Source organism: Orbicella franksi, chromosome 10 (assembly GCF_964199315.1).
Source record: "Orbicella franksi chromosome 10, jaOrbFran1.1, whole genome shotgun sequence".
Classification (NCBI taxonomy): Eukaryota; Metazoa; Cnidaria; class Anthozoa; order Scleractinia; family Merulinidae; genus Orbicella; species Orbicella franksi.
This window is the reverse complement of record NC_138154.1, coordinates 4,961,781-4,975,638: the sequence shown is the minus strand read 5'-3', so window position 1 is coordinate 4,975,638 and position 13,858 is coordinate 4,961,781. Positions and strand designations below refer to the sequence as shown.

Sequence of the window (13,858 nt, the reverse complement as noted above, 5' to 3'; positions counted from 1 at the left end):
AGCAGTTCATGGTATATGTGGTGGTTCTACTTTCTATTTATTTTCCTTTGTTATCGGTTGTAGTTTACGCATGATAATGTGTTTAAAACAAAGGATAACAACATTGAATCCATCAGAGTAAAATTGAACCTGAGAAGCCTAAATTTATTTATAGAAAGGTGGGTTTAATTGAAAGAGTATATTAAACCAAAATTAGTGTGATATTGTATTAGCTCACAAAACAAAACAAAAAAACAAGTTGTTAACCAACCTAAACGCCTTGTTATTTTCATCGTTGTGAACTGGTGAAAATGAGTTTTGTCACAGGACCTGCATTGTATGTTGTGTTTATCACTTTAGCATATCACTGTCATATGTGATTAGTTGACACCCAACAAAGTAAAGTATAAAAAAGAAACATATCTGAATTTTCTATGGTGACTAGGTTTTTTGTTGTGAGCTGATTAAGTTTGCCAAACTGGTGAGAACGATTGTAGTTTTGCAGGAACAGGATTGCATCTCCTGTATATAATTCTAGCATACCTGTTACCCCACAAAATGTGATAGTAACATTTTAGGTTACTATTACATTTTGCGTTAATAATAATATCAGCTTAATAATATCGCTGCACATGATCCATGATTAGTCCATCCAACATGTATATAGACTATAAAACCGAAGCAAATCAATATTTTCTGGGTGTGAGTTTTCATTGTCTTGAAATTATTTTAGTCGCTGAGGACTGTATGTCTTGTTTATAGTTTATGCGATAGGTTTAGTTAAAAATAATGTTAATAGTAGACTACTATTAAATTTCTCAAGTAAGCCCTCAGGGCTTTAGTTTCTGAAAATTCCCTTTTCATTAGTGGGCCTATGCCCTGGGATGTCCTATATGTACGTTTTCTTTGGGGGGGGGGGCTACATATTGTGTGTATGTTTTTAGAGTCTATAATTTTCTGTGTTATATTGACTTTTGATCCATATTAAATAACTTGATAAATGCTTTATTATTATTGATAATGTTAAATAATCTAAAATGTCAGTTGATACGTAGATCAATGTGATCAGTGATTGCAAGTTTCAAACAATGAGAATAGTTAAATTTTGAATTTCTCTTTTGTTAGGTACGTTTTTTCTATTCAAATGTGTGAACAAGGTTTCTGAAATATAAACAAAAGCATTTTTAATCCTGTTACTTAGCATGATTATAGGGGTACACACTGAATGATACATTTGAATGCATATTTTTCTAAACTTATTTTAAGTGTTATGAATTGTTATGAAGTTTATTAAGGAAGTAGGAACAGCTATTGAGAAATTGAAATAAAAAACTCAGTGTCATGCCATGTGATGAAGTATTTTTATTGCGGGGTGGCAAAGGTTTCATCAAATAGTTGTGGAAACAAACCGGTCAGATTTTTTGTCGCCTATTAGACAAATACTGTTCTGCTACTGGACGGTTTCAGGCAGTGTACTGTTCTCTCTATGCTGTTTCCTTTTGCATGCAATAAATTATTTTAATTATTTTGGAGTGATATCTCTCTTACGAACAAGTCTAGACAAGTAATGGGGCTATGACTGACAGTGAAAGCAGAGGGTAATGAAAAATCACCAATTGAAAAGCAACAGGCATACGTATTGAAGCAGAACTTGCACGACTAAAAAGTTGCGAGCTTCAGCTTCTCCGCACATCAAATGCAAATATGAAATTGACTCCCCGATCCCATTGGGTGATCCCAATGTATGGACTTCTACATTGTACATCATCAAGCTTTGAAATAATGAGGCCCTATTAGGGGGGCGGGGGGCTTTGTCATCCCTTATCCCTAAAATTCCAGGGGCAGTTATCCCTTAACCTGACAATTACTGAGACTGTTATCCCCAAAATTACTTATCTTTGGAATTTAGGTGGCAATTTTAAAGTGTTAAGTGATCCGTTTCTCAATAGATAAGGGACCGGTCATTATTTATCACCTGGATGGGGGGTTTGGAGGATTTTCGGCTAAAAACTAACATTTAGCGGTCCCCCACTTTGGGCTCTCAGTGATGAGTGATCATGTGATGCCCCTGTTACACGTGCGCCATGAGGTCAGTGGTTGACCAAATAAAAGAGCCTGGGAGCAAATCTACATCTGACCCATCTTGCTTGAATTTGGACTGATAAATGACCTGTCACTGTTAGTCACTGGTCACCGGTGATGCAGATCCTTCGCAAAAGCGACCAAACAAGTGTCAATTGAGAAATCAAAGCAATTTTTTATCCCTAAAACTAGCTCAGTCATCCCCCATCTCTATAATTATTTACTCAGTTATCCCTTATCCCTAAAACCCCTAACAGGGCCTCAATAATGTTCAACGAAGTTAAATAGTAAGAGTAGAGTAAGAAACAACTTTCGTGAGGTCAAACTTAAGAAGGAAATAATACCTATAATTTATCAGAGCGCTGGGTTATCGGTAGGAAAACGTGGAGGGAAAATTGCAAGAAAATTTCACATGAAGCACCGATGACTTCCTCCTCTTCTCTGACGCCACATTCTCTCAAGGTATGATTGTAAGACCTCCCTTCTAAGTCCTTTCTTTTGCTTTTGACCAAGTTTAGGTTGACTCCAATAGGATTCAACCTCCTGAGTATGAACACCTGTTCTTGGGTCTACGAAATGTGATGGGCATGTACCACAACACGATGAGCAGAGACAATGGGCAGTCTTGCATATGCCTGCTAGTCATCTCTATGTACTTCAGTACTGGGAAGGAGGTATCTTTGTATAATAGGCAGGTGGGTTGCGGCATTTCGTCTTCGCACAATTTGGAAATTTCCTTGTGCTGGAGTGAACTGCGTGGAAACGATGCCAAATACTCATGTATCGGTAGAACTGCAAAAAATATGTATGTACATAAAAACATAGTTAGGTTCTATCTTTTAAACTTCTGCTCTGCTTCAAGTGAATGTTTATGAAAGACCCTGGTCCTTTTTTCGGGTTTCGTGCTGTTCTGCTTTTTGTGCTCATGGTGACGGCACAAAATATTGAAAAGCACTGATGTTTTCCTTGGAGTGCACGCAGATTATTTATTGGGCTTTCGTCCTCTAGCGTGCGTGCACCTTCAAACATTTTGTAATATAGATAGGACCCTGCATGTGCTCTGATTGGTCAAAAAACCATGTTTTATCAGAATATAAAACATAGAAAAACCGTGTTTTATTGTTTTTTGCCACATTACCTCTATATCATAAAGCAAATGAAGAAGCCTAAGCCATTTATTACACTTTGATAAAAAACTCCGGACATTTGAGAACACGACGGAAATGTAGAAAACATGAGCCGCAGGCAAGTCTTTTCTACATTTCCCTCATGTTATCAAATGCCCGTCGTGTTTTATCACAGCGTAATACACGGCTTAGGCTTCTTTATTTGTTAAATAAAACCCGTTGTAAATCGAGTGTGACGCAAACCACGAAGTGAACGAAACTCAACCCTGTAATTGACCACTCACAAGAATGCGATTTCATTAAAGCATTTAGAATAATCCTGAAAAATTTCAGGTGGGCTTGAATTTTTTTGGACAAAATAAAGTCATGGACTAAGTCTATTAACAGAGTAAAATTCATGAAAATTTGCAAAATAGTAAGAGAAAACAAAGTGCATATCCTATGGATGACTATGCAGAAAGAAATAAAGATGGCCAAAATTATTTAAATCAGTTGGAATCAATGAAGTAGCTAAAATCAGAAAAGCATTGCGCAGAAAAAGCTGCTCACTGCAAATTCCAAATTTCAATTTTAGTCCAGGCTGAAAACCCAAAAGCCCCTTTTTAGAAGATTTATTATCGAAGCTTAGGGCTCCTTACCAGACTAAATAAATAAAAAATAAAGTGTCTTTATTGTTCAAAAGATAAAATTACATATCTTATGTTACATTTAAAAATAACAATGTTAATGGGCTACAATGTCTCTAAATAAGATAGATATTTACATGAAAACAAATACAACAATTGAATACAAAAAGTACACTATTTACAAAGCCACATTGTACTTAAAAACTATCCTATTAAAGAATGTGTACTTGAAATGGTCTGAGTGAATGGCGGGCATTGTGGAAGATTTATTCCTTAAGTTGTATCTTGTAATCTTAGTCTCAGGGAAATTAGCTCTAAGTGGGTGGTTCGGGATATTAGAAACCTTCCTACAAATTCTATAATCTTGCACTGAAGTTCGCCACTTAATCAAGCTCTGAATAGTCAGGGAGGAGAACTTATTCAGCTGGTTATCTGTCATGCAAATTATTTCTGTACACACCGCAGAAGGTAAGGAAAACAAAGAGGTGAGACATTGTGCTTCGATCGTATTCTTTTGTTTTAGATTTAACTGTTGTAAGTCTTTTTTTTTTAGTTTACAAGCACGACTGTCTTGGAGTCGGTTTGAAATGTTAAAAGAGATTGGTCCCTTGGGACCAACACTTCAGTCTATAAAAGGATCATAAGTGGGTGTGTGTTAGCGTGGATAAAAATTGAAACACCAATTGTGGAGCCAAATTGCACGGAGCTCGATAGCACAACAACATGAACTTGAGCGAACTCAACAACTTTGAAAGGGAACCTCCATTGAATGTGATACAGTGGCTTCAAAGATGCTATTTACTACCTGATCCTCTACAGTGTAATCGTGAAATGGAATTGACAGAGAGGACCGGTAACCATGTAGATGGATTTCTGTGGTAAGTTAAGCGTTGTCGTTTGCTTACATTTTAAAGCAAGATGAGTTGGGTCTTATTATTAGTTAAGTGAGAACGTAATGTAAGGGCCTGGACACACCATGGATCATTCCACGCAATATCATGCACTGCTTCGCTTGTAATATTAAAGTGACAGTACGGTGAATAATGCGAGCATGACACGAGAGTAACAGATGCTACCACAGAATATCTGTTAGTTGCCATCTGCATAAATATGGCCAAATGCAATTATAAGGCAAGGATAAGGATTGAGAATTGCTTAAGCTAGTACAGGTGTTTTTTAAATTGTCTTAAATCTGAAGGTGGATCCCTTATACAGTTTCATTACTGTGCGCGCTCTGATGATGCAAGGTTTCTTTATCTGCTCATTAGCGCGTGAGCCAATGGAAGCTGGAGAAAAAATGGTCAACCACGGGATTATGTTTCACAAAAGGAAAACTCTGTCCATCACAGATTTTAAATAAGGCTAAATAGTTGCATCGAAAGCTCAGTTATAATGTATTGTCGCAAAGATGATGCATATGCAATTGCTTTTCACGAATTGTGGTAAATGTATGGGGGAAAAATGACGATTTTTGCCTAGGCTTTCTTGGGAGTATTTCCCTCAAATCCCATTGTTTGCACTGGGGTTACAATCAGTGTTTGGATTTACGCGGTGACAGTTTGTCAAGAAAATCCAGTATCTGAACAGTTTCCACGCAAAAACTACTAATATCACAGAAGCTCTCTGCTTAAAATAGGTATCGAGAAAGTATGGATGTGCTGTATTGTAGAAAATCGAATATCAGCCACAAACAATAAGAACGCTTTCTTTTTAGTCCTTTAATAAATCCATAAACACAGAAAGCCAATATTAAGTTTTTACTGAGCCGAAATAAAAAAAGATTTCATCACATAACACTTAAGCGTGCATTAACTTTTGAATTAAAAATGCAACACCCACTGACTTGCATGAGTCTCATGTCTCCTTGGCCAAGGTGAAACAAAAGCGGAAAAGTTGTTTTTGAGATGCGCACAGATGGGATGTCAAGGTTCACAAACTATTATATTGACAAATTGACAACTCTACTGATTCTGTCGTTTGATTTTGAAGTGTAAAACTTCTTCCTTGAAACCAATTAACATCTATATTCTTCAGGCGATGCAGTGGTTGCAGAAAATGATGGAGTTTACGATCAAGTAGTTTCTTCACTGAATTTCCAAAAGTGCCACTTGTCATGCTTCTCAAGGTCATCTATTACTTCATTCCGGATGACTCGCAAAGAAGAATTTTGCGAACCCTAAATTTGAAAGCAAGTTTGGTCTCACGAATATGCAGACGTCTACAAGATGTGTGCTCCATGGACCTGCAGATTCGTCCAATACCATTTGGTGGTCCGGGTACTGTAGTTAAATGTGATGAAAGTAAATTGAACCACAAAGCAAAGGTAAGAGCTATGCAAAAAGAAATGAGTGCATTGTTTAATCTGTATCATTACATTGCATTGGGCACGGGCTGTTCCAAAGGTGGAGAAGGTTGTAAATCACTATCCAGTGAATAGCATGGGTTGTTTTGTTAACGCTTATCCACTGGATAGCGCTTTATCCGAAGGATAGCGTTATCCAGCCTTCAAACAACCGGGGCTTGAAGTTGTGAAACCAATTCTACTTTGCTAATGTTTTTCAAAACGGAATGAAATTCCTTCTTGTAAATTGTTTGAGCGGGAACTTAAAATATCGTGAAAATTGCCCAGGGGGTACTGAAGGGGATCAGAATCCCAGCTCAATTTTTCCCCATCAGGACCCTCTGAAGAGGAAAGTTTTGTGAAAATTCGATTCAAAGATGTGATAAATTATTATCTTGAAAATTTGCAAAATATCTCAAAAGAGTCGAAATAATGAATGGAATAGTTTGCAAAGCTATATTTCAAAACGGTATTGTACTGAATCATTCTGGGAGAAATTTGGTAAATTTAACAAAGCGACCATGTATTCTTATGGTCTCAACTCTTTTAGTAGAATTATACTCTCAAAAATTAATGCTGTTTGGCTGAGTGATCATTCACTATCAGCCATTATAGTTCACTACTAAATTTATTGGTTTAAACTAGGGTATCTAAAAGATAGTAATGCTGTGGCACATTCTGTTGATGTCAGGATTAGTTAGTCTTTGATCCATCTGCTTGTGTGTTAATGGTCCTTTATTTCTGAAAGTAGTCACAAATTGTGTAGTGTTTCTAAAACTAAGATCACACTCCTACTCCCTAGGGAAAAACAAATTTACATATGTGGAAGTATGAAGGTAAATTATAATCATAGTACGTCCAAGTTGTCAAATGTTATTCAGTGTGAACATTTGATCTGTTTAGGCAGTGTTATTTTCATATAGGTGTATCGGATGAAGCCTTGTTTTTAGGGGGGTGGGGTATTATTATTGCCAATCATCCTTTGCAGTGGCATGCTTTGGTTTAACATAAGTTATACCAAATATTGATGTCTTTTAGAATGATCTTACTTTACCTGTGAAATAGGTAGTAGAATATTGTGTGCTATTATTCCATTGTGTTCTTTTGCTTACTTGTAGCTGTTTTGCACTAGTTGTTATTCTCTGTTTCACAGGTCAAGTGAAATCACTCTTTTTGAAATTACAAACATAAATAGTATATCAGAAAGCAGTCTTTGGGTGTCACTTGTACCAAGAACAACAACGTATTTTAATAACAATGGTTACAAATATTTTGACAGTTAGTGTGAAAAATTCGTCAAAAGGATTTTCCAAGAAATTAATGTAATACAACTTTTAAGTAAAACTCAATGGCAATGGGTTTTTGTGTGGAGTTTCCTCCTATAATTTACAAAAGTAATAATGCCTACTTGTCAATAAAACCAATAATTATTAATCAGCAGTTCCCAGGTGCTACTAGTGACAAATGTAACATGTTTTAATTGAAATGGTTACAACAATTCTGAAAATTAGAGTAAAACTTTAGGGAAAATATACTGCCAATGACGAAAATATAGGTAACAGAACTTTTGAACTAAACGAGAACGACATTGAATGATCTATTTACATGTTGGAAAGTCACTGTCAGTCTCTGCAAAGAGCATTGTTCATGATTTTACCCTGATGTGATTACTTCTTTGACACTTTTGTCTTTGAACACAACAGTTGCTTGAACAGTAAGAATGAGCTCGGTAATGTCATCATCATTGAGGTCTGGAAATTCTTTCTTGAAGTCTGCATCCTGTTCTCTTTTGATGGCATACAGTTGTTTAATAATATCATGAAATATATTTAAGGACATTGTGTCTTTGGCAGTGATTGTCAGAATACTTGCCATAACTTTATTACGACATTTGGTCTTCAGTTGTGTTAGGCCACACTCGGAGCATTTTATTATTTTCTTGTCACTGTCTATGACTTTTGAGTGACACTTGTTGCAGGTTAGATATGACTGAACATAGTTAATAATGATATTTTAACGGGAAGCTTTCTCACCCGTCAGTGATCTACAGAAAGGTCCCAATCCAAAATAACATTAAATTATTAAAAAATAAATACACAAATTAAAAAAATATATTAAAAATACAAAAGTAAATTATAGACTAATAGATTTTAAAAAATTACTTTTAAACTGACATATGGTGTCAGAGTTCTTCAAGTCACTGTCCAAGGCATTCCAGTCTTTAAAGGCATGATAACAAGTTCTCTGTTTACCCCAGTTCCGTTTTACTGTTGGAAGTCTAAGATGATCTTTGGAGCAAGTGTTATATCTATGGACATCGCTATTTCTAGATAATTCCAATTTGTGAGATGTAATTCCATTCACACATTTATAAACATACAAGCAGTGATGGAAGTGCCTGCGTTGATTTAAATTTAACCAACCAAACTGACTGAGAGCATCGGTTGCAGAAGAATACAATGGTTTATTTAGAACAAGTTTTGCCGCCTTGTTTTGCAACACCTGCAGGTTGTTCATTAAAACAGCGTTATCCTTATCGCCCCATACCAGATCAGCATAATCAAAGATTGGAAGAACAAGGCTATTGTAATAAAGAAGGCGTGCATTATACGGCAACAAGTGCTTAATCCTATGCAAAAGACCTAGTCTCTGGTTCACTTTAGATGTAACATGTTCCACATGTTCGGTCCAGGTAAAGTTCCGTCTGGTGGGAATTGCACTTGCACTTGTTGTATGTTGTCTGGAACATCATCGTGTCGAGTTATATTCAGTTTGGTGGCTTCAGTTACATTGCTGTATTTGGTCAATGTTAAATAGTTTGTGCCATTAAATTCTTTGATGGCAACATTTGATAAATTGTAACATTGGTTAGATTTCCTTTTCCTTGTATCTTGTTCCCACAAGACCAGACAAAGAGAACCACTGTTATCTGTAAACATTGCTTCTTGTTTAGTTAAAGTTTTTCCACGAACGTCCACAGTTTCAGCCCTGCCATTGAATAAGACACGGCCAGCAATGTTTACCAGGGTATTGTTTTGTTTCTCCTGAATTTCTTCTATTGAGCTGTCTATAGCTTCCATGGTTTCTTCTTCTATTTTCTGAAGGTCAAAATCCATCTCACTTTCGTTTGGATCTTCAATTCTTGTTCTCTTGTTGAGAATCAGTTCTTCCTTTTCGGTCTTCAGGTTTTTCTTCAGCTGGAATTTGTTTATCTTGACTGGTGATGAAGATTCGAGCTTGTGCTTGAGCACTGAATGCTTCTCTGGAGAGAAGCACACAGCACGATACACCTGAGAGTTTGTCTGGAAATTTAGCGAGAAATATTGATTCTTGTTTTGGCTTGTCTTTATAGGTGAGAGGTTATGTAAATGACCAACCATGCTTTGTCCTGAAATGGAAGCACAAAATCGTTAAGATTGAGTTATTACTGATGAGATCAAAAGAATATGAATCTTGGAAGTAGATAATATTGTAGTAATCTTTTTAGTGAATTCGATAGAGATACCACAAGTTGTATCAGGTTTTGACGGATTCCATAGGGGAATTTTAGTTGCTTGAGGATTTCAATATAAGATGTTCTTATGTATGTTTATTTCAAGAGAGATTATTAACCATGTTCAGGTTGACAACCAATATTCGTCAACGTACTGCATGAAATTTAGGCTAAGACACATTATCAGATGCTGCTGAAATTCAGGTAGGATAAAATTGTGGGTATGAGAAGTAGAAACTTTTTAACAGGTTCGTTCAGAAAGAGTGTCCTAAGTATTACAAGATTGTTCATTTTTTTATCTTGTTATTCTACCAAAAATGAATGGTAAAAATGGCAAACAACTTACCACTTGGGTTATTCATACTTGTTTCACCTGAAAGGAAAATCGTTACTATTGGTTACTTTTGATGTCACATACATTCAGTCATAAGGCTTTTACTCCTTTCAAAAAGCTGATTCAATCTTTGTTCCTCCTGTTGTCTGTATTTCAAGGAGTTATTTTTTTTTATACTTTTAAGTCTTTCAAAAGTCATTGGCTCTACTACAAGTGAAGATAATTTTTAACTCTACTTAAACCTACATATGTGATGCCCAATGTTTGTTCAGACTTTCCAATATTTACCCATGCTTTTGGTAAAGTTAATCCTTGGCTTTTGTGAATTGTTAGGGCCCATGCAAGCTTAAGCGGTAGCTGTTGTCTCTCATGAAATGAATTGCCATTTTTTGCAGAAACAGTCACAGGAGCTATAGCTACTAAAGAAGGAATTTCTTGAGATATTGAGGGGCCAATATAATTGTCAAACTTAACAATAACAGCAACAGGAGGGTTATGAGGGGTGGTATAAATGATATCTACTACTGTTCTAGTTGCACCATTACAAAGACCAACAGATTGCCATAAGTTCATTGTAAGCATAACAAGGGCATTCTTTGAAATAAGTAGTGTTGGTTCTAACCCATACATATCCTGAGGAGAAATTTTGGCAGCTTGAGAACTTGAGTGTTTTGCATCAATTTTTGCAATTGGCTGTTTGAGTTGTAAGAGTGAATTGTAATTAAAATTGGCTACTTCCTCACTGGTGTAAAATAATCGAGTGGCAGTTTTGAATTGATCAATGTTATTAGCTTGTGATGGTTGTCTAGTTAATAGTAGTTTCCAATCATTTTCAAACATTTCTCCGTTACGCAATCGTAAAAGAAAATCCCTAAAAACAATTTGCTCTGGATCTGTTCCTTTGACTCTTTGATCAACAGTTAATGTAACTACATGGTTAAACATCGTGTAAGCATAATAGCCCTGCTGTCCAATCTGATTAGATGGTTTTGCATGAAACAGTGGCTTGTCAAACACAGGAGGTAATTGAGCTGGATCTCCAATCAATATTATTGATTTTCCACCATACAAATTTTCTTGTGCACTAGATGATTGTCTACATCGTTTGTCAATCCATCCAAGTGTTCTTTGCCCAAGCATTGAATACTCATCAATAAGAATATAATCTGTATTTGAAAGTCTTTCCTGTAATTCTTTTAGGCTTTCATCAGACAGGTCTTTCTCTGACTGTGGAGAAGTTGGTAGTTTTAAAAGTGAATGAACAGTTACCCCTCTGATGTTGTATGCAGCTTTTCCTGTTGTGGCAGTGATAACACATTTCTGTTTAAGATACGACTTCAAAGCTTTTATTAAATAGCTTTTCCCAGTTCCTGCAACACCATTTATAAGAAGCAACAGAGCTTCTTTTTCAGAGCTGTTTTTTGAGTGGTTTGTAATTATGTCATATGCAAGCTTTTGCATTTCGTTGAAAGATTCAACATTAATTACATCTGTAGGGGTCAGTGATGGTTGAAAATTTTCTTTTAATGTAGCAATCCAAGAGGGCATTTCACCAATTTGTTAAGCAGTACATTTCATTGAGTCTATGGTCCAATCATAGTTCGAGTTTGGGAGCTCATTATTGAATTTCTGGATTGACTTGTAAAACTCTGATAGAATAATCCATTCTTCCTGCTGATGTATTTCTTGATTATTACTGTTTTCATAATGTTGAAGCTCTATATTTTCTGATACATCTGAAATCTTTTGAGACCAGTCTTGGCATATGGTGTATTGAGGAAGTTGTGCCATTCAGTTATGAAGGTTTGATTGTTTGGCTCTGTGGTGCCTCATGCATCATTAAGAGAATTTTCCACGGTTTAAATCTTAGAAGTTGGAATTTGCAATATGAACTGTAATATTTTGCTTTTGGATTGGAAGAGTATGTTGGGAACACATTCAGAATAATATTATCATTTTGCTGCTCAAGTTTGTTGTTAGCTAGTTTGTACTTTGTAGCAAATTCCATGAAATTTGTTTTCATTATGCCAGGAAACCTATTGCTAAAGCTATTACGGTTTGCATATACATCAAGAAAAGAATCACTTATACAATTTCTATTGTCTGGATTTCCTGATTTTTGTAGTCCTCGAGAGCCATTTAAACTAAAAGATTTCACATGAAACGTGGTACTGTGTAATTTCAGTGAAAGCAGATGGTGCATAGTTTCTTGTGCACTAAAATCTCGCTCTCCTAAACTTTTTATCATAAGTTTCTTTATTACCTTCTTGGTGTCATTTTCAAAACCTGATGACTTGATAACAGTATTGAAAGTATCTTTTAGTTGCAATGAGTTTGGTTCACCCTTTGCAGCATATTTTGCAAGATATTCTACGCAAGCATGATAATCAATGATAACCTGAATGTCACAATTAGCTCTCCAGCCCTGAATTTGAACTCTTTGATGGTTATTCAGTCGTGTATCATTTCTTTTTGTAACAATTTTAGCTCTGTATTGAACTGATTTGTCTTTGGTGTGGATCTTTTCAAATTCTAATCTGGTTTTATCACAGAGATCAAATGGGTAATTGAAACGACACTTGAGATCAGATTCATTCTGTTTGTGCTTCAGACAATAATTGGTAGTGCAACGTGCGTGGCGCTGGACAGTATTCAATAGGTTTACATAGTCATGACATTGTTCATCCTGCGATAAGTCTAAATAATGCAGTTTGCATGGATGCACGCTTGGTTTCGACCAGTTATCTTGACAAGGAGGGCTGGAATTCCATGTTGAAAGCAGTGAATCTACATAGTCACAAATTGTTTTTGTTGCCATTTTGCCTTTTTGAATATCCTGCAAATGTTTCTGTTCTTGTTCACAAGAGTCTTGTTTTAATCTTTGTTCAGCTAAAAATCCTTTCAAGGCCACCTCAGTAAGCTCACAAAGACCAGGATCATTCTTCAATTTAGCTGTGCCGTGGTAATGTATGCTTCCTCTAGCTTGGAATTCATATCTGTACCAGTGCCATTCAGCCCCAAGAGTGCCATACAACCAATGCTTTATGAAACTTTGTAAGCATTGATCAAAAAACCAATCAACAATGTGTGGATTGTCTATTACATTTTGTCTCCTTTCCTCATTGGTGCGATCATGTGGTTTATTAGAAAACAATGAATGCAATTCTGGCCAATGCATGTCTGCAGATGAGAAAGTAAAAAAGATGGTTGGGGCTCCTTTGGTGGTTATTATTGATTTTAATTCGTCTGGTCGTTTATGCCAGTAAGCATTACTACCTGTAATGTTGCCCACATATCTTGATAGCTTTGTCATAAAATTTGTGGAATCATTATTTGATCTATTTTCATGCAATTGCTCTATTGTGAGATGAGCATCACCTGGATTCTGTTTGATGAACACAGAACTTTGTTGTAAAGTGTGCTTTCTTTGAATCATATTAAGCGCCCAGTAGGAAAAGCGTGGATGTTTTGCAAAATGATAAACCCATTTGCCACCTAAGAATTGTCCAAATTTTAAAAGATGTTTAATGCTTTGAGCAAAAGGAACATATCTGTTTAAACTGGGATTAGTTGGATCACCTTTTCCATCAGGAAATAATGTTGGAAATGCCATTGTAGCTAAATATGGTGTTGTATATTCATTGAATGGTTTATTTTGAATAGATGGCCAATTCATAATTTTCCCTGCTATTTCCTCTTGAATTTCCTCTTTTTCCTGTTTTCCATTGTGTTGAATAGGAAGAAAGCTACTTGTTTCAGTGTCCTTGTTATAGACTACATCTGAATCATTATGTAATTCAGTCTCAATTAAGGAATCCTGATCTGAGTCGTTGTTGAAAAGATCATCAATTTTTTTTCAAATGTTGGAAGTTGTGA

The 13,858-nt window shown here is 35.9% G+C and overlaps 3 protein-coding genes across 3 annotated transcripts; all 3 read right to left on the bottom strand.

The window, feature by feature from the left end:
- Nucleotides 1-7,282: 7,282 nt before the first annotated feature.
- On the bottom strand, nt 7,283-9,559 carry LOC145501478 (uncharacterized; the record flags this gene model as incomplete). Its single annotated transcript, XM_081480948.1, has 2 exons — nt 7,283-8,160; nt 8,856-9,559. Coding segments are annotated over 2 exons (1,056 nt in total), but the record flags the coding sequence as incomplete, so codon positions are not given.
- A 365-nt stretch (nt 9,560-9,924) lies between these two features.
- Nucleotides 9,925-11,553, bottom strand: LOC145501013 (ATP-dependent DNA helicase Pif1-like). Its single transcript, XM_081480579.1, has one exon. It carries the CDS (start codon nt 11,528-11,530, stop codon nt 10,190-10,192), a length of 1,341 nt encoding a protein of 446 aa, XP_081336705.1. The 5' UTR covers nt 11,531-11,553; the 3' UTR covers nt 9,925-10,189.
- Nucleotides 11,554-11,777: 224 nt separating this feature from the next.
- Nucleotides 11,778-13,595, bottom strand: LOC145501477 (uncharacterized). Its single transcript, XM_081480947.1, has one exon. It carries the CDS (start codon nt 13,593-13,595, stop codon nt 11,778-11,780), a length of 1,818 nt encoding a protein of 605 aa, XP_081337073.1.
- Between the last annotated feature and the right edge of the window lie 263 nt (nt 13,596-13,858).

Excerpts from the sequence above, each read along its gene's own strand:
- LOC145501013 (XM_081480579.1), bottom strand. The coding sequence starts at position 11,530 with ATGCCCTCTTGGATTGCTACATTAAAAGAAAATTTTCAACCATCACTG.
- LOC145501477 (XM_081480947.1), bottom strand. The coding sequence starts at position 13,595 with ATGGCATTTCCAACATTATTTCCTGATGGAAAAGGTGATCCAACTAAT.